General features: G+C 40.6%; 1 protein-coding gene across 3 annotated transcripts in view; it reads left to right on the top strand.

The window, feature by feature from the left end:
• LOC141107996 (sodium- and chloride-dependent neutral and basic amino acid transporter B(0+)-like) overlaps window positions 1-20,472 on the top strand; it is an 86,915-nt gene extending 66,443 nt beyond the window's left edge. For all 3 annotated transcript variants that reach the window (XM_073599139.1, XM_073599140.1, XM_073599141.1), the window contains 6 exons: window positions 1,870-1,995; window positions 6,616-6,734; window positions 7,672-7,771; window positions 13,011-13,120; window positions 19,070-19,237; window positions 19,628-20,472. In XM_073599139.1, the coding sequence (XP_073455240.1) occupies window positions 1,870-1,995; window positions 6,616-6,734; window positions 7,672-7,771; window positions 13,011-13,120; window positions 19,070-19,237; window positions 19,628-19,795 (791 nt within the window). In that variant the 3' untranslated portion in view covers window positions 19,796-20,472. The remainder of the gene's footprint in view (window positions 1-1,869; window positions 1,996-6,615; window positions 6,735-7,671; window positions 7,772-13,010; window positions 13,121-19,069; window positions 19,238-19,627) is intronic.
• Window positions 20,473-25,965: the final 5,493 nt, after the last annotated feature.

The raw sequence follows: 25,965 nt of genomic DNA, 5'->3' as shown, positions 1-25,965 counted from the left end.
AGCTGCATCCATATCATTATTCAATGAATAAGCACTGATGTGTGAAACGTGTTCACTGGCTGCCCTGGGATTGTGTCTATTTCCTGTGAGTTTTATTTGGTTTATTTAATAAAGAAGCTTTTATCTTTATCTATCCTGGGGTGCTGCCATTTTCATCATTCATCTGTATTGAACGCAGCAGTGTACCGGGTTGGCACCCAAGTGATCCCCAGTATATGTGGATGCAGCTACAGGTTGTTTGGAGCGGTTTCCACCTTGCTTATCTTTCTATACATTTCTTTGCCCATAACAAAATTATATATGTGTTGCTTCATTACTGACACTTGTACAAAGTCAATCCTGAGGGTTGGGGTACCAAGAGGGAGAAGTATATATACTACTCTCCAACAGAAACAACATATGTTAATTTGTATTTTTCTATTCCATTGGAGCTGTGATTTTTTAATAATTTTTATAAGTTTAAAAGTATTCTCTCAGTATTCTGAATAGCTCATTGATATTAAATATCTAAGCTTTAAGCTTGTATCTTTATCTATACTGGAGTGCCACCATTTTCATTATTCATTTAAAAAGAAATGAATAGTTTGCTTCCATACCTCATACTTGAAAAACCAAGTCAGCAATGGTAGCTAATATATTTCTATCACAGGTCACCTTATACACTTATGAGTAAATGGCCAAAAATGTATTGTCAGTTTGTTGTAAACCAAGAAATCAAAAGACATTCTTGTTTTTCCCTGGCTCCACTATCTTGTGAGTCACTGACCTGGAACAAATGTGAGGCCAGTTAGCCTCAACAGTCTGAACTCTTATCTTTGCATGTTCATGCCAGGTCAGTTAGGCCTAATGTACACTGGATGCTGAGGAAACCTCTTCTGAATGATTTTTTTGACAGCTTGAAACCAGAGTTTAAAAATGCCTGTTTAGCCGCGTTTGCATGCCACGTTTAGTTGCGTTTAGCCGCGTTTAGACGTGTTTGCATCTAGGAGCGTTTATTTAAGATAACATCATAAGACCCTCCCAAAGCACAAAAAAACAGTATTATTTCACTATTTCAGCCATTCTGTGAGACCAGAGTGAGTAGCAGCTGAGAGAGCATCAGTGTATTTGTATCTACCTCAATTTCGGTGCTTTTACTATGGGTCCCATAATGAGCATATGTGAGAAAATTAAAAAAGCCAGATATTAAATTTCATGCAACTATGTTTGATCAAGTCAGAGGTCAAGTTCAATGGTGGGGTCATCTGGTTCAAATCTAACGACATATAGGTCAAATTCCAATTCTACTTTGGCTTACAGCAATGCTAGTGGTGTATTGGATTGGATTATGGGCTCATTAGGGTATATAAATGGTCTATGAAGCATTACAAGCAATTACAAGTTTTTAAAATATATTTTTAGTGGTTTTTCATCATTTGCTATAATTTTTAGGTTTTGTAATGTAAAAAAAATAGGGCACCTTTAAAAATGCTTCTAAATGTTTTAGACGCGTTTGGCATCTGAAACGTCGGAAACTTCGGCGTCTGAATTTTTTTGCCTTCAAACGCAACTGCCTAAAACGCAAACGCAACTGCCTAAAAACTACATTAAACCAACCTGTGTACATGTACACATAAGATAACATTGGATGAGTTTGGGGGCAGCTGAAAAAAGCAGCCAACTGCCTCTGAATGTCTGTTTACCAGCAGCAGTGTACATGAGGCCTAAGTCAGAAGGAAGTGAAACAAGAATCAAGCTGAAAGCCCCAGCCACCAATCAGTAGTTCCCATATTTACATTTTTAATGGGTTCACTTTAATACACCTAACATGCACAAGAATACATTTTATTGATTAAAACATATATCCTAATATTATCTATTATCTTACAGGATTTGGACTGGCATTCATTGCCTACCCTGATGCATTGGCCAGGCTTCCAGTATCACCCCTCTGGTCTATTTTGTTCTTCTGTATGCTCCTGGCATTAGGACTTGACTCTCAGTTTGCACTAATTGGTGAGTTACATAGATATTCTATGACCCTTTTATGTTAATACAGTGTTCACTTCAATGTGATTTTCCCTTATTTCCCTAGTAAATAAGCCTGACCAATATGTGTGTAGCAATGAAATCCTCTGAGAATGCTTCTTACTGGTAGTCATCTTCCTAATTCTCCAGCCCTAATATGGTCCAGCTTAGATTTCTTGGATCAAAGCTCAGGCCCCAAGCAAGACCTTTCTCTGCAATCACATCCTCCTCAGGCATTAGACCTGGTAGCCAAGAACTGGACCTGCTAAACACACATCCCACCAGACAGAGCCTGGGAGGAAAATATTTTTTTTAGGAACCCTCTCTAAATATTTATTAAAGCGGAGTTCCACCCAAAAGTGGAACTTCCGCTTTAAGGCCTCCTCCCCAGCTACTGTTTGTGAAACTGAGCTTTTGGGGAGGAGGGGGAGCAGGTACCCAAATTTGACATGTACCTGTTCCCACTAACTTTCTGGTCACCTAGGCGACCGTGAGCAGAGGGTCTCCCTCCCAAAGTCTTCTGGGACCTATGACAGATCCTAGAAGACTTCTGGGCCAGTCGCAGACCGCTCCCACATGAGCAGTGAGCACCCAGCTGTGAAGCTGTCACAGTCGGGTTTCCATAGTAGAGATGCCGGCACTGCCGTGGGAGGACAAGGGGAGAGCACGGCTGCGCTAAATACACCGCTGGACCGTGGGACAGGTGAGAGGCTGTTTTTTAAAAGTCAGCATCTACACTTTTTGTAGCTGCTGACTTTTAATAAACAAACAAATGACTGGAACTCCACTTTAACTTCTCCAGCTCAAATTACTGGCATGAATCCCTCAGCAATTGACAGGGGGAAAAAAGCAGGCAGAAGCAAGCAATGTCCTTGATTGTAGGAGAAACCTAATGATTCCAGATGACATAAACATAGCTCAGCTGCAAGCACTAAATTTAGACTAAAGCAGGATTCCAACATTTGTAAGCACATGTAAGTCATGTGATCATAGCCTGCCCACCTTCCCTTCTTTATTTTAGAATCAAATCAATTTTTATTGATTTTATATACATACATCATAAACAACATTCCACGCATGTATGTATTAAAAAAAAAAAAAAAAAAAGACAACACAACCCATAACAAAACACAACCCTCCCATCAAAAAACAACCCCAAATTTCCCCCCCTCTCTCTTTATTGCTCATAAATGTATCTACTCCCATCTCATCATCCATCCAAATAATCAGACCACCTTCTCCATATCTTTTCAAATTTCCCTGGGCAATCTGTGTGTAGAAAGATATATCTTTCCTTAATTGGAGTTTCCCTTAATTGTTTTCCCTTCTGCTACTGTTGGTGGATATGGAGATATCCGTTTTTTTTGTTATAAGCCTACGGGCCTGGAATAGACTCCTTATTATTGATACCTTGCAGTCTTCAGGGATCCCGGAATCATACAGGATAACCAGAAGACATCCCCCCGGCTCTGGAGACAACCCAGTCCCAAAAGCGTTGTTAATCATAGACACAACCTCATACCAATAACGATGAAGTTTAGGGCATCGCCATAGCATATGTATTAAATTAGCAGTGCTCCCTTTACATCTAGGGCATTGGGCTGTATCTCTACGTTTCCATTTGAATATTTTTTCTGGTGTATAGTGAGCCCTGTGAAGGATAAATAATTGTGTTAAGTTTTGCGTTGGGGATAGAAGGGCCTGGGGTATTGCCGACAGTACCTGTGCCCATTGTTCATCTGAAATTGGCCCTATATTGCCAGACTATGCTGACCTTGCTGGTATGTCCACCACTTCTTGAAATTTATCAAATAATATATCTTATATTTGTGATATCAGACCCTTTTTTCTTTCTGTCTTATCCTACAAGGCTATTTCGACTGATTTATTACATTTCAATTCATGTGATCGACCCTGTGCTTTTAAAGCATGCCTAAGCTGTAAAAATGTAAAAAATCTTTAGTTTTGGATATTACATTATTTGAGATATTATATCCCTTTCTTTAGTATAACAGGGCTTGTATCTTATTTATGTGTGTACACTAGATAATTTTTTAACCACTTCCAGACCGTCCACTGCACATATACTGCGGTAGGGTGGCCCTGGCTGCGTGAACCGGCGTACCTGTGCGTCGATCCATGAGTCAGATACAGTGGGTGGGCGGCAACCTACCGGCCACCCGCGATCGCGGTACAGAGAGGCAGAATGGGGATCTGCCTATGCAAACAAGGCGGATCCCCGTTCTGACAGGGGACAATACTGAGATCTACTGTTCCTAGTGATCAGGAACAGTGATCTCTGTGTTGTCCCAGTAAGCCCATCCCCCACACAGTTAGAACATACCCAGGGAACACAGTTAACCCCTTGATTGCCCCCTAGTGTTAACCCCTTCCCTACCAGTGTCATTTATACATTGATCAATGCATTTTTTTAGCACTGATTACTGTAATAATCTCACTGGTCCCCAAAAAGTGTCACTTGGGGTCCAATTTGTCCACCGCAATGTCGCAGCCCTGCTAATAATGGCAGATCACCGCCATTACCAGTAAAAACAATAAAAAAAATAAAAGTCCATATATCTATCCCATAGTTTGTAGATGCTATAACTTTTGCGCAAACCAATCAATATACGCTTATTGCGATTTTTTTGTTAAAAAAAAATGTACGAATACATATTGGCCTAAACTAAAATTTGTTACATTTTACAATTTACAATATTACAATTTAAATTTGTTTTTTGTATATATTATTTTGGATATATATTATAGCAGAAAGTAAAAAATATTGTTTTGTTTTTTTTTCAAAATTGTCAGTCATTTTTTGTTTATAGTGCAAAAATAAAAAAGGTGATCAAATACCACCATAAGAAAGCTCTATTTTAGGGGAAGAAAGGACACTAATTTTGTTTGGGTACAACGTCGTAGGACTGCACAATTGTCAGTTAAAGCGATGCAGTGCCGTATCGCACAAAATGGCCCGGTCATTAAGGGGGTAAATCCTTCTGGGGCTGAAGTGGTTAAGTAAGGCACTGGCTGTGCTCATCACAGCACAACAGCCCAGTATGATACCAGGACAAAGATCAGGACATCTAAAGCAGACTTTGCCTGAAAATGCAATTCATACCAGAAGTTGTATATCATAAGTATTTATCACTTTTATTTAGACTTTTTTCCTCTTTGACCTAGAGGCGTTAAATCAGGAGGGGGAGTGCTAACCAATATGTTATATATCGAGGTGGGGCACTAACATGCATTTTTAAGAAAAGTCCTTATTTAGGACCCCAAGGAGGCAATGACAATGTTGGAAGCACTTGTTATTTGCACAGTGATTTTCTAATTTTTATGGAAAATCTTCATGTGAACGGACCTTCTCAATCAAAACAGAGAAATAGAATTTCCATTAAGTTTGTTCTGCTTTAAATTGTTGTAAAAGCAGTGCAAGGAAGAATGCGTATGCCTAACCTTGGATTTAATGTCAAATTTTGTCACTCTTTAATTGTACTCGATAATACATGGTAACTTCATTTTGTTGAGAAAAAAACATTCCCCTCTGGGTGATCTATGTACATTACAAGGATTTTAACAAACTTTGTTGCATATTCCTACCTTTTGTTATTCTGAAGAAATCCCTGTGTGTTTGGCTGTGTCCATGTGAAAAGTTAATCTAATGGGAGTGATTTCATAACTATCATTCAGCTGCAGCACCTGCAGAGCTCTAATGAGAAAAACTGCAGGATCTGCATCCCTTTAGATGTGATTTCCTATTGGTAGTATCTCACCAAAAATGACATTTTTGTTGCCTGATATCTTACTTGGATCTTAGTGTAGACTTCTGGGGAAATCAGTAAACAAATTACACCAGCAAAAAAATTATGTTTCTGGGGGACGTTCTGCACACATTCAGTACAGAACACTGCCAGGTAGCCATATTGTGTTGCAGTTTATAGAAAATTACAGAGTTGCAGATTCCAAAGTAAAGGTCAATTTTAATAATATTAAATTACAATATGACTTGTGTCACAATTGTATATGCTGTTTTTTTGCTATTTTTTCCCAACGAAAGTGGAGTTACCCTTTAAATCTTTTTTTTTTCTTGTTTTAGAGCCTCTGTCAGTTTTTATATATATGCCTTGGGGAGATTTCTCCTCATTTCCTCTTACAGAGACACAACAGGAAGAAAGAAACAAACTGAGGGCAGATTCCAGTTTTAACAGTGGTCACTGGAAAAGTTTTCTCCTCTCCTCTTGTTCTGGTGACAGTTGTGACATTTTGGATTCACCTTTACTGAGTGATTCTTTCAGATGGGGAAACAAAAGCAACACATGCCTAACAGATATATTCATCCTTTCACAAAAAAAAAAAAAAAAAAAAGATCTAAGGTTGCATTTTAAAAACAGTTACATAAGCAGGATTACTGTTAAAGTTTCCTTACAATACTACACTTTGATCATTTGTAGGGGAGAAATTACTGATGAATAAAAGTGGAGTTTTCCTGTAACATTATTGGTGGTAAAAACATATACTATGCTATATATACTATACTATGGCTAATTGGTTGGATATGGTCATGGTATGTTTAATCTACTTTTGTTTATTTCCTTATGATAGAAACACTTACAACAACAATACAAGACGTTTTCCCGAAAGTAATGAAAAAATTGAGGATTCCCTTGACAACTGCAATATGCGCTGTGTTATTCTTACTGGGGCTCCCGTGTGTTACACAGGTAAACTTTTGCCTGACTGTTGCTGCATGCCTTAAAATAAATTTACTTGATGATTAGTAAGACCAGGGACATTGAGAGTTGTAGCAAGACCAAGAAACACTGAGAGTTGTACATATTTTTTCTTGAAATTGTGGATTTTTTCCCATCAAAAAGATCATATATCAAAAAGATCTAAATAGATATGAATAGATCTAGATTGAATGTTGAAACAACAGTATTCTTGGTATACTAATCCTTAATCAATGTTTCCCTAGGATGGTCTTACTGAATAGGAATAGCTACAAAAAAATTGGGTGTGGCTTGGTTAGACTGGGGTGTCCTTTGATCTCAAAGTTTGAAAGATTTAGCAGCATCCTTATTTTAATCAAAGGGACAGTCCATCCAAAAAAATTAGTTGGGTTCTATGTGAGCTGAAATATAATTTGTCTTATTGAACCTCTTGTAAAGTGAGATCTCCATACCAGATTTGCCAAATACTTTAACTCTCACCTTGGAGTGTTGGGTTTTCCTTTTTGGGCAATTCCAGTCCTTTTGCATTTTTATAGAAAATAAAATAAATAAAATAAAAAAATTGAATACAGAGAGCAGAACTCCCAGACAATCACTTCTGTAGGTATAGGTTCTGTAGGTGTGATATCAACCATGAACCTGCCAGCTTTGGCATTTCCAAGCCATTTGATGGTTTTACTCTCCATGATCTACCAAAAACTAACATATATATACTTTTTGAGTGATTTAAAATGTTGAAAGAGAACCTTTTTCCTTATTTAAATTCCTATACTAAATACATTCCTGGTACAAAATATATTTTACTTTTTGTTGGTTACACTCAGGCTACATACTATAGGCAAAAAATGAAAGATTTAAACAAATTAATAGCTCTATAATATGGTGTACTAGAAATAGCAGACAAACATTTATCTGATTATGTCTACAGGCAGGAATATATTGGGTAAACCTCATTGACTCATTTTGCGGTGGATGGGCTCTTCTATTTGCTGCCGTTTTGGAGCTGGTGGCTGTAATCTGGATATATGGTATGCACTTTAAAATGTTCTCACCTATTAAGACTGTGCTTTATAGCTGTGTACATAACAACATACTAGGACCAATTCACAAAGCTGCTAATACCTTGAGTATCTGTCATTTTGTTGGATACCACACTTTATATAGTTCATATCTCTAAAATCTCAGTTTTAAATGTGCATAACACACTTTAATTACTCTGCTCTGCAAGTAGTGATCAATAAAGCCCAGTTTATGTTAGTGTCTGTTTTGCACCCAATACACTAAGCCAGTGATGGCGAACCTTGGCAGCCCATATGTTTTGGAAATGTAATTCCAAAACATCTGGGGTGTCAAGTTTTGCCATCACTGCTCTAAGCCATAGCTGTCCAACAGGGATGTTATCTGAATAGTTTACAAACAGTTAGGCAGGCTTTTTATTTTTTAGCTATCTTTTTTATTCTTTAGCTATCTTTTTATCTGTTTTATTACAATAAGAAAATTTTAAAACAACGGGCATGTAAAAATTTACCAATTAACAAAATGGTAGAAAAACTGCCCTTGATGCTCAGCATAAAACAAAAATCAAAATCAAAACTCCCACTGCTGCACTTGCAAATAACACATAATACCAGTGCTGAACCAAAATAAAAGGAATACAAATGTTGAGCTATGTTACTAAATTAATTGTGTCTTAGTTATATGTACCCCAATACAAAGGATCATAATATTATCAAAAAATAAGTGTGATATGTGTGCCAGCATCATAAATACAACTACAATTGAAAAAACATAAATTCTGAGGGTGAGACACTATTCCAAAGTGACACAAACATAAAAATACCAATTAATAAACCAATAAACATAGATCCTGATGGAAGTCCACCACCTATATGCAAATGTTCAAATAAAACAAGTAGTTATTTGTAGGAGGGTTCCACCACCATTGTAAATCTTGCCATATGTTTCCACTTGTGAATGACAATAAGGCAGGCCATACATGGTTTAAATTCCTTTCCTGCAACCACGGATTGCAGGGAAGAAATTTGCATGATTCCCCCACCAACACAGACATTATTGACAGGGGAATCCCTCCTGTTGAGCTATTGTCAGTTCCCAGGAGAGGGGTGGGGTAAGCCGCCCCTGCCAAAAGAAAAAACAGTGATAATCGCTAGCAGCTATTGCAGCTGCTAGTTATAATCGTAAGATAATCCAAGATAAACTTGGTGCATTCAGCCTGCCCATTAACGGTTCAAAACTCAGCCGGTTCAGGAGGATCTGTGTTTGGCTGGTCTAAGCAGCCTTGTGGATTCAACACCACCATCAAGTACAGCCTTTTACCAACCGATAAGACCCAAAATAATAGGTGGTCTTATAACATCATGTTATCAGTAATCATACATACATAGCCTTGGAACCATATGGGATATCACCTCAATAGGTTAATTTAATGTTATACATGCATTCCATAAAGAAAAATTATTTTCCCCATGGGGCTTTAAAACAGCAATGCACATAATGAAAGGAAGTTCTTAATGGATGTATAAAAAGTTTTATCCAATATCATGGTTTAATGTACAGTATAGAGAATCATCTGGTACAGTAACACACATCTTATTCCCCAGTGCAGTAACAAACACATATTAATACACATAGTTAGGTTACATAATGTTACATAAATAGCAAGCCCCGACGCGTTTCGACCTGTATATGGTCTCTTCAGGGGGACAGTTGGATCTAAAAAAGAATTACATAAATTAAATTCAAATAGATAAATATATATATTATTGTGCATCACTTGGATTAAACCAAGATAATGAGTCTTTACCGCAAAGTGGTGGAATGGGTGTTCTCTAGTCCAGGATATGTGCTGAGGGCCAATGGAAACACCAGAGGGCTCGGGGGGCCACCCTCACTCTCCCAGGAGAGCCAGCCTCAAGGGGCTTACAAGGAGCCACACTTAGCGCGCCCCCCGAGGAGGGGAGATGAGGGGGAGGAGCCCACACCTGCAACAGAAACCCAAGGATAGCCATGTATTAGTTAGAGGAAGTTTAATAATTAACTTGATAATGTACTGAGTGTTTCCAATTTGTCTATGTGGAGACTGGTGTTGGATAGGATTTTTACTATGTAAATATATTGAGATGTTAATTCCATCCCATAAATGTAATCGACAAAATTTAATGATCGTGTGATCCAACAATGCAGTGGTATGGTAGGTCTATTATAATGGATAGGTAAATAAGAAGGATATAATGGGTGAAAAAGGGGGGGAAAGGTGTGTGTGTAAAAAAAAAAAAAAAAAAAAAAAAAAAAAACAACGATGGCCTAAATGGAGAGGAGTGCATTATGTGGTGGAGGATAGTGTGAATGAGGTGGTGCATGATGTGGTAACATGACATGGTGCTTGCTTGGTGCCTACTGTGCGAAAACAAAAATGAAAAGTAAACTAACAAGTAAAAAAAGTCTAAAATTAGGTGAAAAGCCAATCAAAATGTGAAAATGTGTATGTAGGGTGGTGTAAAGTGCTGTGTGAAATAAAGGTGAAATAACAAGAAGTTTACCTTATCAGTTGTATAAATCGTGTAGGCTGGAGGTAATGTTGGACTTGTTGATAGGTTCAATGTGATAAGCTTGGTGGCGATCATGCAAAAATAGGGGCTCTAGTGTAGAAAGAACCTGGCAGCAGTAGCATTCATCCTGGCCTGTAGGAGATCATGATCTGATTGTCAGGCCTCCAGTCTCCCTTTATATCCAAATTCAGGCAAATGGGATAATCATGTGCAGGTGCAAACCCCCCACCCACACCGCCCACAAGAAAAAAAAAAAAAAAACCCGGAAGGATTGGCGCTGGAACCGCTGATAAAGCGGCCCCTGTGTGGCTCCCTCGGCGTCCTGGAAGGCCAACAGGCCCCGGCCACTGTCGTCATCTCCGCCGCAATGTCAGTATGAGAATAGATAGAATATAAATAGAGTTTGTCAGCAATTGCCATATAAGGCAATTGAATATCATGCAGTGTGGGGGTCTAAGTTAGATTCCCCCTCATGCATGAGGTTGTTAAAAATTGACCGAGTGGGAACAATTGATTAACAATGTGCAGGATACGTGAACAGCCTTTTACCAACCGATAAGACCCAAAATTATAGGTGGTCTTATAACATCATGTTATCAGTAATCATACATACATAGCCTTGGAACCATATGGGATATCACCTCAATAGGTTAATTTAATGTTATACATGCATTCCATAGTGCAACCCACACATTTATTGTAATAAGTATTTGTGCATCTACTCCACATAAGTACAAGGATAAATTGCATATAAACACAACCACCACCACTGCTAGCTCCAGCTGGTGTAATGACATCAGCATAAGCTTCCCCCCTAATGCATTTCAACCAATAGGCCATTCTCCCTCAGAACCTGTTAAGTAATGTTGGGTGAAGTTCGCCCGTAAAGTGAAACAATAAAAATAAAAAATTCCTTTAAATATAGTGGCTGGGGAGTCCCCTATGTATGCCTGTAAAGTGGCGCATCTGTAGCATGTATAGAACCTGCTGCAGCAAAAATTACATTTCTAAAGAAAAAAAAAAATGCATGGGATCCCCCCAAAATCCATACTAGACTCTTAGGTCTGGTATACATTTTAAGGGGAACCCTACGCCAAAATGTAAAAAAAAACGGTGTGGGGTCCCCCCCATGAATCAATACCAGAACCTTATGTGAGCATGCAGCCCAGCATGCCAGGAAAGGGGGAGGGGACGAGCGCCCCCCCCCTCATGAACCATACTAGGCCACATGCCCTCAACATTTTTTATTCTTTCTTTTTCTATTGCTGGCAATGGTATTGTATTGCCGGAAATTTGAATTTGAAATTTTTCTTTAGCGATGTCAGTTTTGCTGCAGCAGGTTCTATACACGGTACAGATTCGCCACTTTACAGGCAGGCTAAGGGGACCCCCCAAGGCACTATATTTAATGGAATTTTTAATTTTTCTTGTTTCACTTTATGCATAATTAAAATCACTGCTCCTTTAAAAATGATCTTTTTTTATGCATTGCATTGATACATGACCCTCAAGGCAGTACCCAGGCTCCCATATCCTTTTTATGGCCAATAACATGCACATAAGCCTTCAAAATGGGCACTTTTGATTTTTCACGTTTGGGTCTCATAGACTTCAATGGGGTTCAGTGTCCGGGTACGAACTTTTGCTATGTTTGGGAGTTCTGGTGAGAACCGAACTGAGGGGTGTTTGGCCCATCTCTACCCTTGAGAACTTGGAATGGTTTCAAAGCTATGAATGGATAATTACTGATAACATGCTGTTATAAGACTACCTATAATTTGGTGTCTTATTGCTTGATAAAAGACTGCAATTGGTGGTTCTGCGTTGACAAATCTACTTATTGTCATTCACAAGTGGAAACATATGGCAAGATTTACAATGGTGGTGGAACATTCCTACACATAACTATTTTATTTGGACATTTGCATAGTGGACTTCCATCAGGATCTATGTTTATTGATTTATCAATTGGTATTTTTTTGTGTCACTTTGGAATAGTGGTATCACCCTCTGAATTTTCTTTTTTTTTTTTCAATTGTGTTTGGATTTATGACGTTGGTACACATATTACGTTTCGTTTTGATAATTAGTAATTATGATCCTTTGTACTGGGATACTTATAAATAAGACACATTTAATTTAGTAACAAAGCACAACATTTATATTCACAATTTTCAATTGGGTAAAAGTGAAAAAATCTATCCTGATGTATACTTATTAAAAAATACATTATGGTTTTTTTACCATATATCTTATCATAATATTAAAGTAGTTCTAAAAGCTCAAGGTTTTTTACCTTCATGCATTCTATGCATGAAGGTAAAAAACCTTCTGTGTGTAGTAGCCCTCTAAGCCCCCCTAATACTTATGAACCCCCTCTCAATCCATAGATGTCCACAAGAGCCTTGCTTCTCCGGGACTCTTGGCTCCCACTGCTGTCAATTACAACCAGTGAGCCAATCAGGAGAGGGAGAGGGCAGGGCCAAACTGCTTGCTCTGGAGGCATTCCCAAGAAGGGAGGGGCCAGGAGCACCGGTGTGGGACCCTAGTAGAGAAGGATCAGGGCTGCTTTGTGCAAAACTATTACACAGAGCAGGTAAGTATGACATGTTTGTTTAAAAAAATAAAAATAAATAAGACTTTAATACACTTTAACTTTTGCACTTTTGTATGTTATTTACGGTTTTACTACTAACAGGTGGCAATAGAGTTATCTTGGATATAGAGATGATGCTTGGGAAGAAGCACTGGATATTCTGGTTGTGGTGGAGAGTATGCTGGTATTTTGTATCCCCGGTATTGCTAGCAGTAAGTTCTTTTATGGCTCTGTCTAATTATAATAACCACACAATGCAGTCATATATTGAAGCACATATTGAGGTAAAGTGATTACTTCACTTTGGACAGTGGTAGTCTTATTGCATTTATTTGTTCACTTTAAAACAAAAATTTCCGTGTCCAGCATTAACATTTAAAAATTAAATATACAGTATTTTTCAAGTAAATATTAAATAGTGCATTAAAAAAAACAAAATAGATATGACTTACAGCCAGCAGAGCAAAGAATAGGCTCCTTTTCACAGTGCGCCTCTTTACCTTACATGAAAATGCAAGGTCAATTTATGTTGCAACCCCCCTCCCTTGTAAAAATGTGCAGTAAAAGTAATAAAAAAAAAAATATCACAAGAAAAATACAGAGAGAACTTAAAGTGGATGTAAACCCATTTTTTTTTATGATGTCATAATGTAGAGTATAAGATTTCCTGTCATTTGAGCCCAGTCTTGCCACACAGAGTTAATCCAGCTCTGAACAATCCTCTTTTATTGTTCAGTGAGATAAAACTTGACAAACTGAGAAAAACTTTGTCAAATCCTCCCCCTTGCTGTGAGTGACAGGTTATTTACATATCTCATGAATTAGCCTAAGAGACATGCATTATATTTTAATTCCCTCCCACTCCTTTCTTCAGCAGCTCTGCAAGGATTGGCTGTTCCACACCTCATCATGATTTGGCATGCTGAAGTCATGTGGTTACTTTCCTGTCTTTTCACTGAATGTTAGAGATCATAGCAGAAGTTCAGAGTAAGAAATACACAGGAGAAAATGCATATTGACAAGGGGAGTGTAGAGGTGGGCGGGGAGTCTACTGACATCACGACTCCACCCACCGAGCTCCAGACAACAGACCCACCCACAGAATCTGCAGTTTTTCAGGTCTCATAACAGACAGAGGGGAGACATTTGACAGGTAGGCATGTATATCCTTATAGATAACCCCTATGGCAGTAGTTTAGAAAGGATGACATTGAGTTTACATCCACTTTAATGTCCAAAGACATGCTGGTAGGTTAATTGGCCCTAGTATGTGTATGTATGAATGTGAGTTAGGTATCTTAGATTGTAAGCTCCTTGAAGGCAAGAGCTGATGTTACATAGTTACATAGTAGGTGAGGTTGAAAAAAGACACAAGTCCATCAAGTCCAACCTATGTGTGTGATTATGTGTCAGTATTACATTACATATCCCTGTATATTGCGTTCATTCAGGTGATTATCTAATAGTTTCTTGAAGCTATCAATGCTCCCCGCTGAGACCACCGCCTGTGGAAGGGAATTCCACATCCTTGCCGCTCTTACAGTAAAGAACCCTCTACGTAGTTTAAGGTTAAACCTCTTTTCTTCTAATTGTAATGAGTGGCCACGAGTCTTATTAAACTCTCTTCTGCGAAAAAGTTTTATCCCTATTGTGGGGTCACCAGTACAGTATTTGTAAATTGAAATCATATCCCCTCTCAAGCGTCTCTTCTCCAGAGAGAATAAGTTCAGTGCTCGCAACCTTTCCTCATAACTAAGATCCTCCAGACCCTTTATTAGCTTTGTTGCCCTTCTTTGTACTCGCTCCATTTCCAGTACGTCCTTCCTGAGGACTGGTGCCCAGAACTGGACAGCATACTCCAGGTACGGGCGGACCAGAGTCTTGTAGAGCGGGAGAATTATCGTTTTATCTCTACAGTTGATCCCCCTTTTAATGCATGCCAATATTCTGTTTGCTTTATTAGCAGCAGCTTGGCATTGCATGCCATTGCTGAGCCTATCATCCACTAGGACCCCAGGTCCTTTTCCATCCTAGATTCCCCCAGAGGTTCTCCCCCCAGTGTATAGATTGCATTCATATTTTTGCCACCCAAATGCATTATTTTACATTTTTCTACATTGAACCTCATTTGCCATGTAGTCGCCCACCCCATTAATTTGTTCAGGTCTTTTTGCAAGATTTCCACATCCTGCGGAGAAGTTATTGCCCTGCTTAGCTTAGTATCGTCTGCAAATACCGAGATTGAACTGTTTATCCCATCCTCCAGGTCGTTTATGAACAAATTAAATAGGATTGGTCCCAGCACAGAACCCTGGGGAACCCCACTACCCACCCCTGACCATTCTGAGTACTCCCCATTTATCACCATCCTCTGAACAAACCCTTGTAGCCAGTTTTCAATCCATGTACTCACCCTATGGTCCATGCCAACGCACCTTATTTTGTACAGTAAACGTTTATGGGGAACTGTGTCAAATGCTTTTGCAAAATCCAGATACACCACGTCTACGGGCCTTCCTTTATCTAGATGGCAACTCACCTCCTCATAGAAGGTTAATAGATTGGTTTGGCAAGAACGATTCTTCATGAATCCATGCTGATTACTGCTAATGATATCATTCTTATTACTAAAATCTTGTATATAGTCCCTTATCATCCCCTCCAAGAGTTTACATACTATTGATGTTAGGCTAACTGGTCTGTAATTCCCAGGGATGTTTTTTGGGCCCTTTTTAAATATTGGTGCTACATTGGCTTTTCTCCAATCAGCTGGTACCATTCCAGTCAATAGACTGTCTGTAAAAATTAGGAACAATGGTCTGGCAATCACCTGACTGAGTTCCCTAAGTACCCTCGGATGCAAGCCATCTGGTCCCGGTGAATTATTAATGTTAAGTTTCTCAAGTCTAATTTTAATTCCGTCCTCTGTTAACCATGTAGGTGCTTCCTGTGTTGTGTCATGAGGATAAACACTGCAGTTTTGGTTACTGAAGCCCCCCGATTCACTCATGAAGACTGAGGAGAAGAATAAATTCAATACCTTTGCCATCTCCCCATCCTTTGTAACCAGATGTCCTTCCTCATTCTTTATGGGGCCAATATGGTCTGTCCTCCCTTTTTTACTGTTTACATACTTAAAGAATTTCTTGGGATTTTTTTTGCTCTCCTCCGCTATGTGTCTTTCATGTTCTATCTTAGCCATCCTAATTGCACCCTTACATTTCTTATTGCATTCTTTATAAATTCTAAATGCTGTGGATGATCCCTCAACCTTGTATTTTTTGAAGGCCTTCTCCTTTGCTTTTATATGCATTTTTACATTGGAGTTAAGCCATCCAGGATGTTTGTTCGCTCTTTTAAATTTATTACCCAATGGGATACATTGGCTAATGCCCTTATTTAATATGCTCTTAAAGCAAACCCATCTCTCCTCCGTATTCTTTGTTCCTAATATTTTATCCCAATTTATGCCTTTTAGCAAGGTTTGTAGTCTAGGGAAGTTGGCTCTTTTGAAATTCAGTGTCTTTGTGTTCCCTTCATGTCTCCTATTTGTGTAATTTATACTGAAACTAATTGACCTGTGATCGCTGTTACCTAAATTGCCCCGTATTTCCACATCTGTTATCAGGTCTGTATTGTTGGTAATCAGTAGATCTAGTAATGTTTTATTTCTAGTTGGTGCGTCTACCATCTGACCCATAAAATTGTCCTGCAAGACACTAAGGAACTGGCCAGCCTTAAATGAATGCGCGGTTCCCTCCGCCCAGTCTATGTCTGGATAATTAAAATCCCCCATTATGATAACACTTCCCATCCTTGCTGCTAATCCAATTTGTGATAGGAGATCCGTCTCCACTTCCTCCCTCAGGTTAGGGGGCCTATAGCATACTCCCAGTATTATTTTCCCCTTAGCTTCATCCCTTTGGAGCTCTACCCATAAAGATTCCACCTCCTCCCTAGCCCCCTCAGTGATGTCATCTCTCACATTCACTTGTACATTATTCTTGATATATAGGCATACCCCTCCCCCTTTTTTACCCTCTCTGTCCTTGCGGTATAGGGTATACCCTTGAATGTTTGCCAGCCAATCATGAGAGCTGTTGAACCAGGTCTCTGAAATTCCCACAAAATCCAAATCCTCCTTGTACAACAGTATCTCTAGTTCACCCATCTTGTCCGCCAGGCTCCTGGCATTGGTGAACATGCCACATAGTTTAGACCGGTCGCATATTGTCCTCGTATTGGGTGTTTCAAGATTGCAACTTGGACTTGCTACTATACTCACCTTGTGTTTTTGTGCTTTGGTTAACCTACCACTAATGCCCCCAATACTACCCTCTGGAATATCTTCCGCGCTGGCTATCACTGTCTCTGGACCCTCCCCCCCATCGCCTAGTTTAAAAACCCCTCTAACTTTTTGGCCATCTTCATTCCCAGCAGATCTGCACCCTCCTCATTTAGGTGCAGTCCGTCCCTTCTATAGTACCGGTTACCGACTGAGAAGTCGGCCCAGTCCTCCAGGAACCCAAACCCCTCCTTACTACACCAGCTCTTCAGCCACTTGTTTACTTCCCTAATCTCCCTCTGCCTCTCTGGTGTGGCTCGATGTACCGGTAGTATTCCTGAGAACACTACCTTGGAGGTCCTTTTCCTCAATTTAGCTCCTAAGTCCCTAAAATCGTTCTTTAGGACACTCCATCTGCCTCTGACTTTGTCATTGGTGCCAACGTGCACCATGACAGCCGGGTCTTCCCCAGCCCCTCCCAGTAATCTGTCCACAAGATCCGTGATGTGCCGAACCCGAGCGCCCGGTAGACAACATACTGTTCGGCGCTTCAGGTCTTGGTTACAGATTGCCCTCTCTGTCCTTCTAAGAATTGAGTCCCCTACCACCAGAATCTGTCTTTCCTTTCCCTTTGCTGCCCCCCCCACTCTCACTGGAGGAGTTCTTCCCCTGGCAGCTAGGAGAGTCCCTCATCTCCAGCATGTGACTGTACAATATATATGTAAAATGCTGCATACTTTTCCAGCGCTATATAAGTATCTGTAATAAATAAATAAATGTCTGCCTCCTGTCAGCGATAAGGTTGCCCCTGGGTCTTACTACAAGATCCTAGGAAAGCTTAGAATACCAAATGTCCTATAAAGCCACACCAGCACTGTGCAGAAGCTAATGCCCAGGGGATTTGGAAGCCTCAGCTTTCCCAGAATCCCACAAGTGGGCCCAGCGGGGGAGGCTGCAACAAAGGCAATTTAACTGCTTTGCTCACAGATGGACAGTTAAAAGGTCACAGTCATTGCTGTTTTTCTCCTAAAATACTGGCAGTGTGCATTACCAATAGGAACTTGGGTGTGTTAATACTGTAAGTGTAAATGCAGTCAGTCAAAGCTAACTGAGGATGAAATTAAAAGTAATTATTATATGGTGCTTATGAGCTCCAGTTCTGAAGTACCACAGAAGGTCATATTTGGTAATATCACATAGTGGCAAAGGTTGTGGGAATGAATGATCCAAGAACTTAAAAGAAATTACTATGTATAATTTAAAGGGATTGTAAAGTCAGACGGTTTTTTTATCTTAATGCATTTTATGCATTAGGATAAAAAGCCTTCTGTGTGCAGCAGCCTCCCCAGCACCCCCTGACACGTACCTGAGGTCCCACTCTGTCCAGTGATGTCCACGAGTGTCTCAGCTGTCCGAGATTCTCCCCCCTGAGACACAGCAGTGGCGCCATTGGCTGCCGCTGCTGTCAATCAAGGTCAGCTAGCCAATCAGAAAAAAGAGAGGTGATAGAGCTGGGTCGGGGTTCTAAATGGACACAGGGAGCTGTGACTCGGCTTGGGTGCCCCCACAGCAAGCTTCTTGCTGTGGGGGCACTGAACAGGAGGGAGGGGCCAGGATCACAGAAGAGGGACCTAAGATCAGGAGGATTCGGGCTGCTCTGTGCAAATCCTCTGCAACAGAGCAGGTAAGTATAACATGTTTGTTATTTTTATAAGAAAAAAAATGAAACTTTATGATCACTTTAAGAAATTCTGCAAAATTGAGGTCTGAAGTTGAAAAAAACTGCAATTGTTGCATTTTTTAAATACATTATGTAATAGCTTCTTGTTTTTTCAAACATCAAACCATTTTACTTTGTTTTTTTATTTTTTTGCAGGCCATTTTAATCTGGTCTTTGGTCACATATGAAGCTACAGGATATGGTGGTGTAGTTTACCCAAAATGGGCAATTATATTAGGATTTTTAATGGTCGTCTTCTGCCTTATATGGATTCCTGTCATTGCTATTGTGAAGGTCGTTCAAGCCAAAGGGAACATTTTTCAGGTATGAAAAAGCATTTCCTATGCTTGACCTGGGTTGGCGTAACAAAAATTTGCTATCCTATTGTTACTGATTTTGAACTTACACCATATACAAATATTGATATATGTTTTGTCATATTCTACCTCCTTGAGAGGCTTTACCTTGTTGGATTGTATTGATGTACTGTATGTAATTTCTAAACTTGATCACTTGATAAATTTGATTGTAACAAAAAAACTTTGCCATTCAAAAACAAACCCCAAAAAAAGCTGAACTCATGTAATGCAGAACCCAGTAAGATTGAAATACATGGAACTTCTCCATCAGCTGACATTTATCTAATGCAGAATGGTTTCCTTGAACATGTCAATGAACTTTTACACTAAACTCATTTTTTTTTTGTTATTGCAGCGTATTGCAAGTTGTTGTAGACCAACTGAAAACTGGGGACCTGCCCTGGTGAAGAATCGTGGGGAGAGGTACAAAGATATGAAGGATGACACAGTCAAGGAGGAGGACGAAGGAGTGGAAATTCCGGATATTAAAGGAGTTGATAATGTTTCATTTCAGAGAGACTAATACCGCGTACACACAATCGGACATTCCGACAACAAAATCCATGGATTTTTTCCAACGGATGTTGGCTCAAACTTGTCTTGCATACACAAGGTCAATCTTTTTGGTATTTACGAACATCAAGAACGCGGTGATGTACAACACGTACGACGAACCGAGAAAAATGAAGTTCAATAGCGGGTGCGGCTCTTCTGCTTGATTCCGAGCATGCGTGGAACTTTGTGCGTCGGAATTGTGTACACACGATCGGAATTTACGACAATGGATTTTGTTGTTGGAAAATTTGAGAACCAGCTCTCAAATTTTGTGTGACGGAAATTCCAATGGAAAATGTCCGATAGAGCCTACACACGGTCGGAATTTCCGACAACATGCTCCCATCAAACATTTTCCGTCGGAAAATCCGACTGTGTGTACGGGGCATAAGACTGAGACACCTCATATGTACAGTATATACATTGACCATCCCTAATAGACTGATGAATTCATATACTAACTGCTAAATGGCATCAAGAGGTTTGCTAAAGTGACAAGGAGCCTAATCAGAGCTGCGTAAACATGCACAAGTCACTTTTCTTGTATGGAAGGCTTGGGATACGAACATTAGGCATTGGAAGTGTAAAATACTGTGTGAACAAGTGCTAACTAAAAAGGAAATGTACATAAAAATACTTTCTATTAATAAAAAGAAAACACTTTTTTTGTATTGGTGTTTTTGAGGTAGTAAATCTTAGAATTAAATATTGCATGGACATGTTAAACTGTTTTCAACTTTCAATTAAGGTTAATGTAAACCAAAATTTGTTTAGAGTAGAACTTAAGGTATCTGTGGCCCATTGAGTCAACAGAACTAGTGTCCCAGCTGGAAGATTTTCCCTCAATTCCCGTTCTGATGGGCACCTAAAATTTGGGATTTTCTTTCACTCTCAGTGAAAATGGTAAACAAGACAAAATAGAGATGGTAATATCTCCCTAAGAGCCCTTTCACACCGGGCCGCCCGCAGCGTCAGCGGTAAAACGCCGTTATTTTTAGCAGCATTTTACCGTCGGATTAGCGGCACATTTCGGCCGCTAGCGGGGTGCTTTTACACCTCGCTAGCGTCCGAGAAAGGGTTAAAACCGCCCGCAATGCGCCGCAATAGCGGCGTTTTGCCGGCGGTATCCCAGCGCTGCCCCATTGATTTCAATGGGGAGCAGCGGCAGGACTTTTTTTCCCGTCCTGCCAGCGCAGCGCTCCAGTGTGAAAGCCCTCGGGCTTTCACACTGGAGACAATGCTGCAGCTGTTTGAGGGCGGATTGCAGGCCCTATTTTTATTGCTATAGCGACTGCAAAACGCCCTCGGTGTGAAAGGGGTCTTACTGGAAGACAGACATCAACTTGACAGTTGTTCTAATCCTCTTCCTCTCTATCCAAAACTAAAAAAAAGTTTTGACTTCCATTATACTTTATACTTTATCCACTTGCCGACCGCCTCCTGTAGCATTACTGCAACAGGGAGGCTTAGCCATGCAGGATCAGGTAAATATACATAACTTGCATTTTCGGGTAGGGGGCGCGTGGCCAACAGCCAGCCCCCCCGCCCAGGCTGTGCTGTCATTCGCTACAGCACAAGCTGATGACCGGGTCGCGGCAAATAATTTTTTGGGCTGGAACCCGCTGATCAGCTGAATGATTGACAGAAGAGAGTCCTGTGTTGGTAAACAACACAGCGCTCTCTACACACAGCAGTGGTGCGTTGTTTTTTTTCTCTATGCGGGGCAGGGAGTAAAAACCGACACATTGCTTAGTAACACAGCACACAGTAAACATTGTTAGGCACACAGTTAACCCCTTGATTGCCCCTAAATGTTAACCCCTTCCCAACCAGTGTCATTAGTACAGTGACAGTGTATATTATTAACACTGATCACTTTATAAGGCTGGGTTCACACTTATGCGAATTGGATATGGGTTTCCCCGCATCCAATTCGCATGACAAGAGATTGTGACCGGCTCTCAGGGGTGGGAGCGAATTGCACAGGGGTCCTGTGCGTCTTTGGCTCCATTTCAAATCAGAATTCAGGCAAAAATATCAGCCTGATTCATCCCTGAAACGGAGAGTAGGGACGCGCCAGACCCCTGCTGTCAGCCGCATCCATTTTAGGTATGAACCCAGCCTTAGTGTCACTGGTAATGTCAGTAGCAGTTAATCAGTTCCCCCTCAGCATCAGTTAGTGTCAGATTGTCCGCCACACTATCGTAGTCCCATTATAAGTTGTGGATCACCGCCATTACTAGTATAAAAAAAGTAATACTGTAGTATATATACCATAGTTTGTAAATGCTATAACTTTCACTCAAACTTTACCACAGACATGTAGCAGAATACATTTTGGCCTAAATCTAGGAAGACTTTTTTTTTTTTTTTGATATGTTGTATATCAGAAAGTAAAAAATATTGGGAGATTTTTCAAAATAGTTGTTTTTTTTCATTTATTAAATAAAAAACCCAATGGTGATCAAATATCACCAAAATAAAGCTCTATTTGTGGGAAAAAAATTATATACATTTTGTTTGGGTACAGAGTTGCATGACCGTGCAATTGCCAGTTAAATTGGTGCAGTGCTGAATAGCAAAAAATGGCCTGGTCATAAAGGGGGTCTTTCGGTGTTGAAGTGGTTAAGCAATGTGCATTGTAAACAAGTGCAGATGAGTTGCCAGTTACTGTACTTGTGCGTCATAAAAAAGAAGAACCACTTCCAATAGTAATATACAGTTTTTATTTAAACTAATAATGCAGAGGTAAAGTCCATCTATTTAATGTACTGTAAGTGCATACCAGTGCTATATTTATATATTTTTTATAAATATATTTGAGCTGAGACCAATGGCCAAGACCATACAGTGGTTTAACAGGACAGGTTCCACTCAGAACAGGCCCCGTCATGGTCGTCCAAGGAAGTTGAGTGCACATGCTCAGCATCATATCCAAAGGTTGCCTTTGGGAAATAGACATATCAGTGCTGCCAGCATTGCTGCAGAGGTTGAAGGGGTGGGGGGTCAGCATGTCACTGCTCATACCATGCGCCGCACACTGCATCAAATTGGTCTGCATGGCTGAAACCATGTCCTGTGGTCTGATGAGACCAAGATAAACTTATTTGGTTCAGATGGTGTCAAGGGTGTGTGGCAACAACCAGGTGAGGAGTACAAAGACAAGTGTGTCTTGCCTACAGTCAAGCATGGTGGTGGGAGTGTCATGGTCTGGGGCAGCATGAGTGCTGCCAGCACTGGGGAGCTACAGTTCATTGAGGGAACCATGAATGCCAACATGTACTGTGACATACTGAAGCAGAGCATGATCCCTTCCCTTCAGAGACTGGGCCGCAGGGCAGTATTCCAACATGATAACGACCCAAAATACACCTTCAATATGACCACTGCCTTGCTATAGAAGCTGAGGGTAAAGGTGATGGACTGGCCAAGCATGTCTCCAGACCAAAACCCTATTTAGCATCTGTGGGGTATCCTCAAACAGAAGGTGGAGGAGCGCAAGGTCTCTAACATCAACCAGTTCCATGATGTCATCATGGAGGAGTGGATGAGGACTCCAGTGGCAACCTGTGAAGCTCTGGTGAACTCCATGCCCAAGAGGGTTAAGGCAGTGCTGGAAAATTATGGTGGCCACACAAAATATTGACACTTTGGGCCCAATTTGGACATTTTCACTTAGAGGTGTACATGGGTCCATTGACACCTGCTGACATCCGATCCAATACTATCTGCTAAAGACAGATGGATGGGGATTGCTTCCCATCCATCAAGCAGATCAGATGGGCGTCAGGTGTAAATGGACAGGCAGTCCGTTTACATCCGACTGCCCATAAAGGACAGCGGGCTGTGGCTCTGCATAAGCGCACAGACACAAACAAGCCATCCATCTGCTCAGCGAGGATCAGTGGACAGATTCTCCACTGAGCAGGCGGACTCCTGGAGGAGGCCACCCCATTTGAAAGGGGCCTTCATGTCTGCAGGCTTCCTTTAAAACCTTGGGATCAATGTACGTGTTGACTGTTACTACCAGTGTTTTTTGTTGTTTATGTTTACTTGAGTTTTCCTTTAACTATACCACCTACAGCTCTTATATATGATAAATTAATGTATGTCATTAGATTAATGATATGCCTCTTCTAGAACCACGCCCATACTAAATGAATGCCCCACCCCTAATAAAGTACATTCTCCACTAATGGCTTGCTGAATGCACAGCAAGAAATTATGTTCCTGGATTTTTTTTTAATATTGGCATCTATGGCATTAGCAGTATCGCTCTGTGTGCCAGTGGGCAGATAGGAATGATCTCCTACCAACTGACTCTGCTTCCGTACTTCTCTTTCACTGTGAGTGGCTCTGCTTATAAGAGAAGAGTGGAAGCACTTCTGTTACATTTTAAAATGTTTGTTTACATTTATTAATAAGATTGTGTGTCTGTGTAAGGAAGTGTTGCAAACCACGGCCTCACAAAAATACACAATCCCTTCATTTATAGATAAAATGACATCTGAAAATAGGGAGAATATTAAGCAAGCTCTTACAAGAGCAATATACACTCACCGGCCACTTTATTAAGTACACCCTGCTAGTTCTGGGTTGGACTCACTTTTGTCTTCAAAACCGCCTTGATTCTTTGTTGCATCGATTCAACAAGGTGTTGGAAACATTCCTCAGAGATTTTGGTCCATAGTGACATGATAGCATCACGCAGTTGCTGCAGATTTGTTGGCTGCACATCCATGATGTTAATCTCCTGTTCCTCCACATCCCAAAGGTGCTCTATTGGATAGAGATCTGGTGACTGTGGAGGCCATTGGAGTACAGTGATCTCATTTGTCATGTGTAAGAAATCAGTGGTGAGATGATTTGAGCTTTGTGACATGGAGCATTATCCTGCTGGAAGTAGACATCAGAAGATGGGTACACTGTAGTCATAAAGGGATGGACGTGGTCAGCAACAATACTCAGGTAGGCCGTGGTGTTTAAACAATGCTCAATTGGCACTAACAGGCCCAAAGTGTGCCAAGAAAATACCCCCCACACCATTACACCACCACCACCAGCCTGAACCGTTGATACAAGGCAGGATGGATCCATGCTTTCATGTTGTTTATGTCAAATTGTGACCCTACCATCTGAATGTCGCAGCTGAAATCGAGACTCATCAGACCAGGCAAGATTTTTCCAATCTTCTATTGTGCAATCTTGGTGAGCCTGTGCAAATTGTAGCCTCAGTTTCCTTTTCTTAGCTGACAGGATTGGCACCAGGTGCGGTCGTCTGCTGCTGTAGCCCATCTGCTTCAAGGTTCAATGTGTTATACATTCAGAGAAGGTATTTTGCATACCTTGGTGGTAATGTGTGGTTATTTGAGTTACTGTTGCCTTTCTATCATGTCGAACCAGTCTGCTAATTTCTCCTCTGACCTCTCACATTAACAAGGCATTTTTGTCTACAAAACTGCCACTCCCTGGATATTTTCTCTATTTCGGACCATTCTCTTTAAACCCTAGAGATGGTTCTGCATGAAAATCCCAGTAGATCAGCAGTTTTTTAAATACTCAAACCAGCCCGTCTGGCACCAACAACCGCATCATGCTCAAAGTCACTTAAATGCCCTTTCTTCCCCATTCTGATGCTTTATTTAAGACCCCTTCAGACCCCTGGGTGTCAGCGGCAAAGCGGCGCTATTACCACCGCTATCCACCGCTCCAAAGAAGCTGCTGGCAGGACTTTTTGTGATGCCCTGCCAGCGCAGCGCCCCAGTGTGAAAGCACTTGGGCTTTCACACTGGGTTTGCAGCTGAGGCTTTTTTCAGGCGCTTTGCGGGCGCTATTTTTATCGCTGTAGCGCCTGTAAAATGCCTCAGTGTGAAAGGGGTCTAAACTTCAGCATTTCATCTTCACCACATCTAACTTTCTAAATGCATTGAGTTGCTGCCATGTGATTGGCTGATTAGCAGTTTGTGTTACCAAGCAATTGAACAGGTGTACCTAAAAAAGTGGCCAGTGAGTGTATGCTTCTGGGTCAGCATTGTCAATAACTGAAAATGCATATTGGCAGGAAGCTTTTACATTATTATGAGTTAAAGGGGGGGGGGGGGGTTACCTGTTCTCATGTATAGTTGAAACAGTCTTAAC

Source organism: Aquarana catesbeiana, linkage group LG09 (assembly GCF_042186555.1).
Source record: "Aquarana catesbeiana isolate 2022-GZ linkage group LG09, ASM4218655v1, whole genome shotgun sequence".
In the NCBI taxonomy this organism is placed as follows: Eukaryota; Metazoa; Chordata; class Amphibia; order Anura; family Ranidae; genus Aquarana; species Aquarana catesbeiana.
The sequence above is the reverse complement of the archived record's forward strand: the minus strand, read 5'-3'. Positions and strand labels throughout refer to the sequence as shown.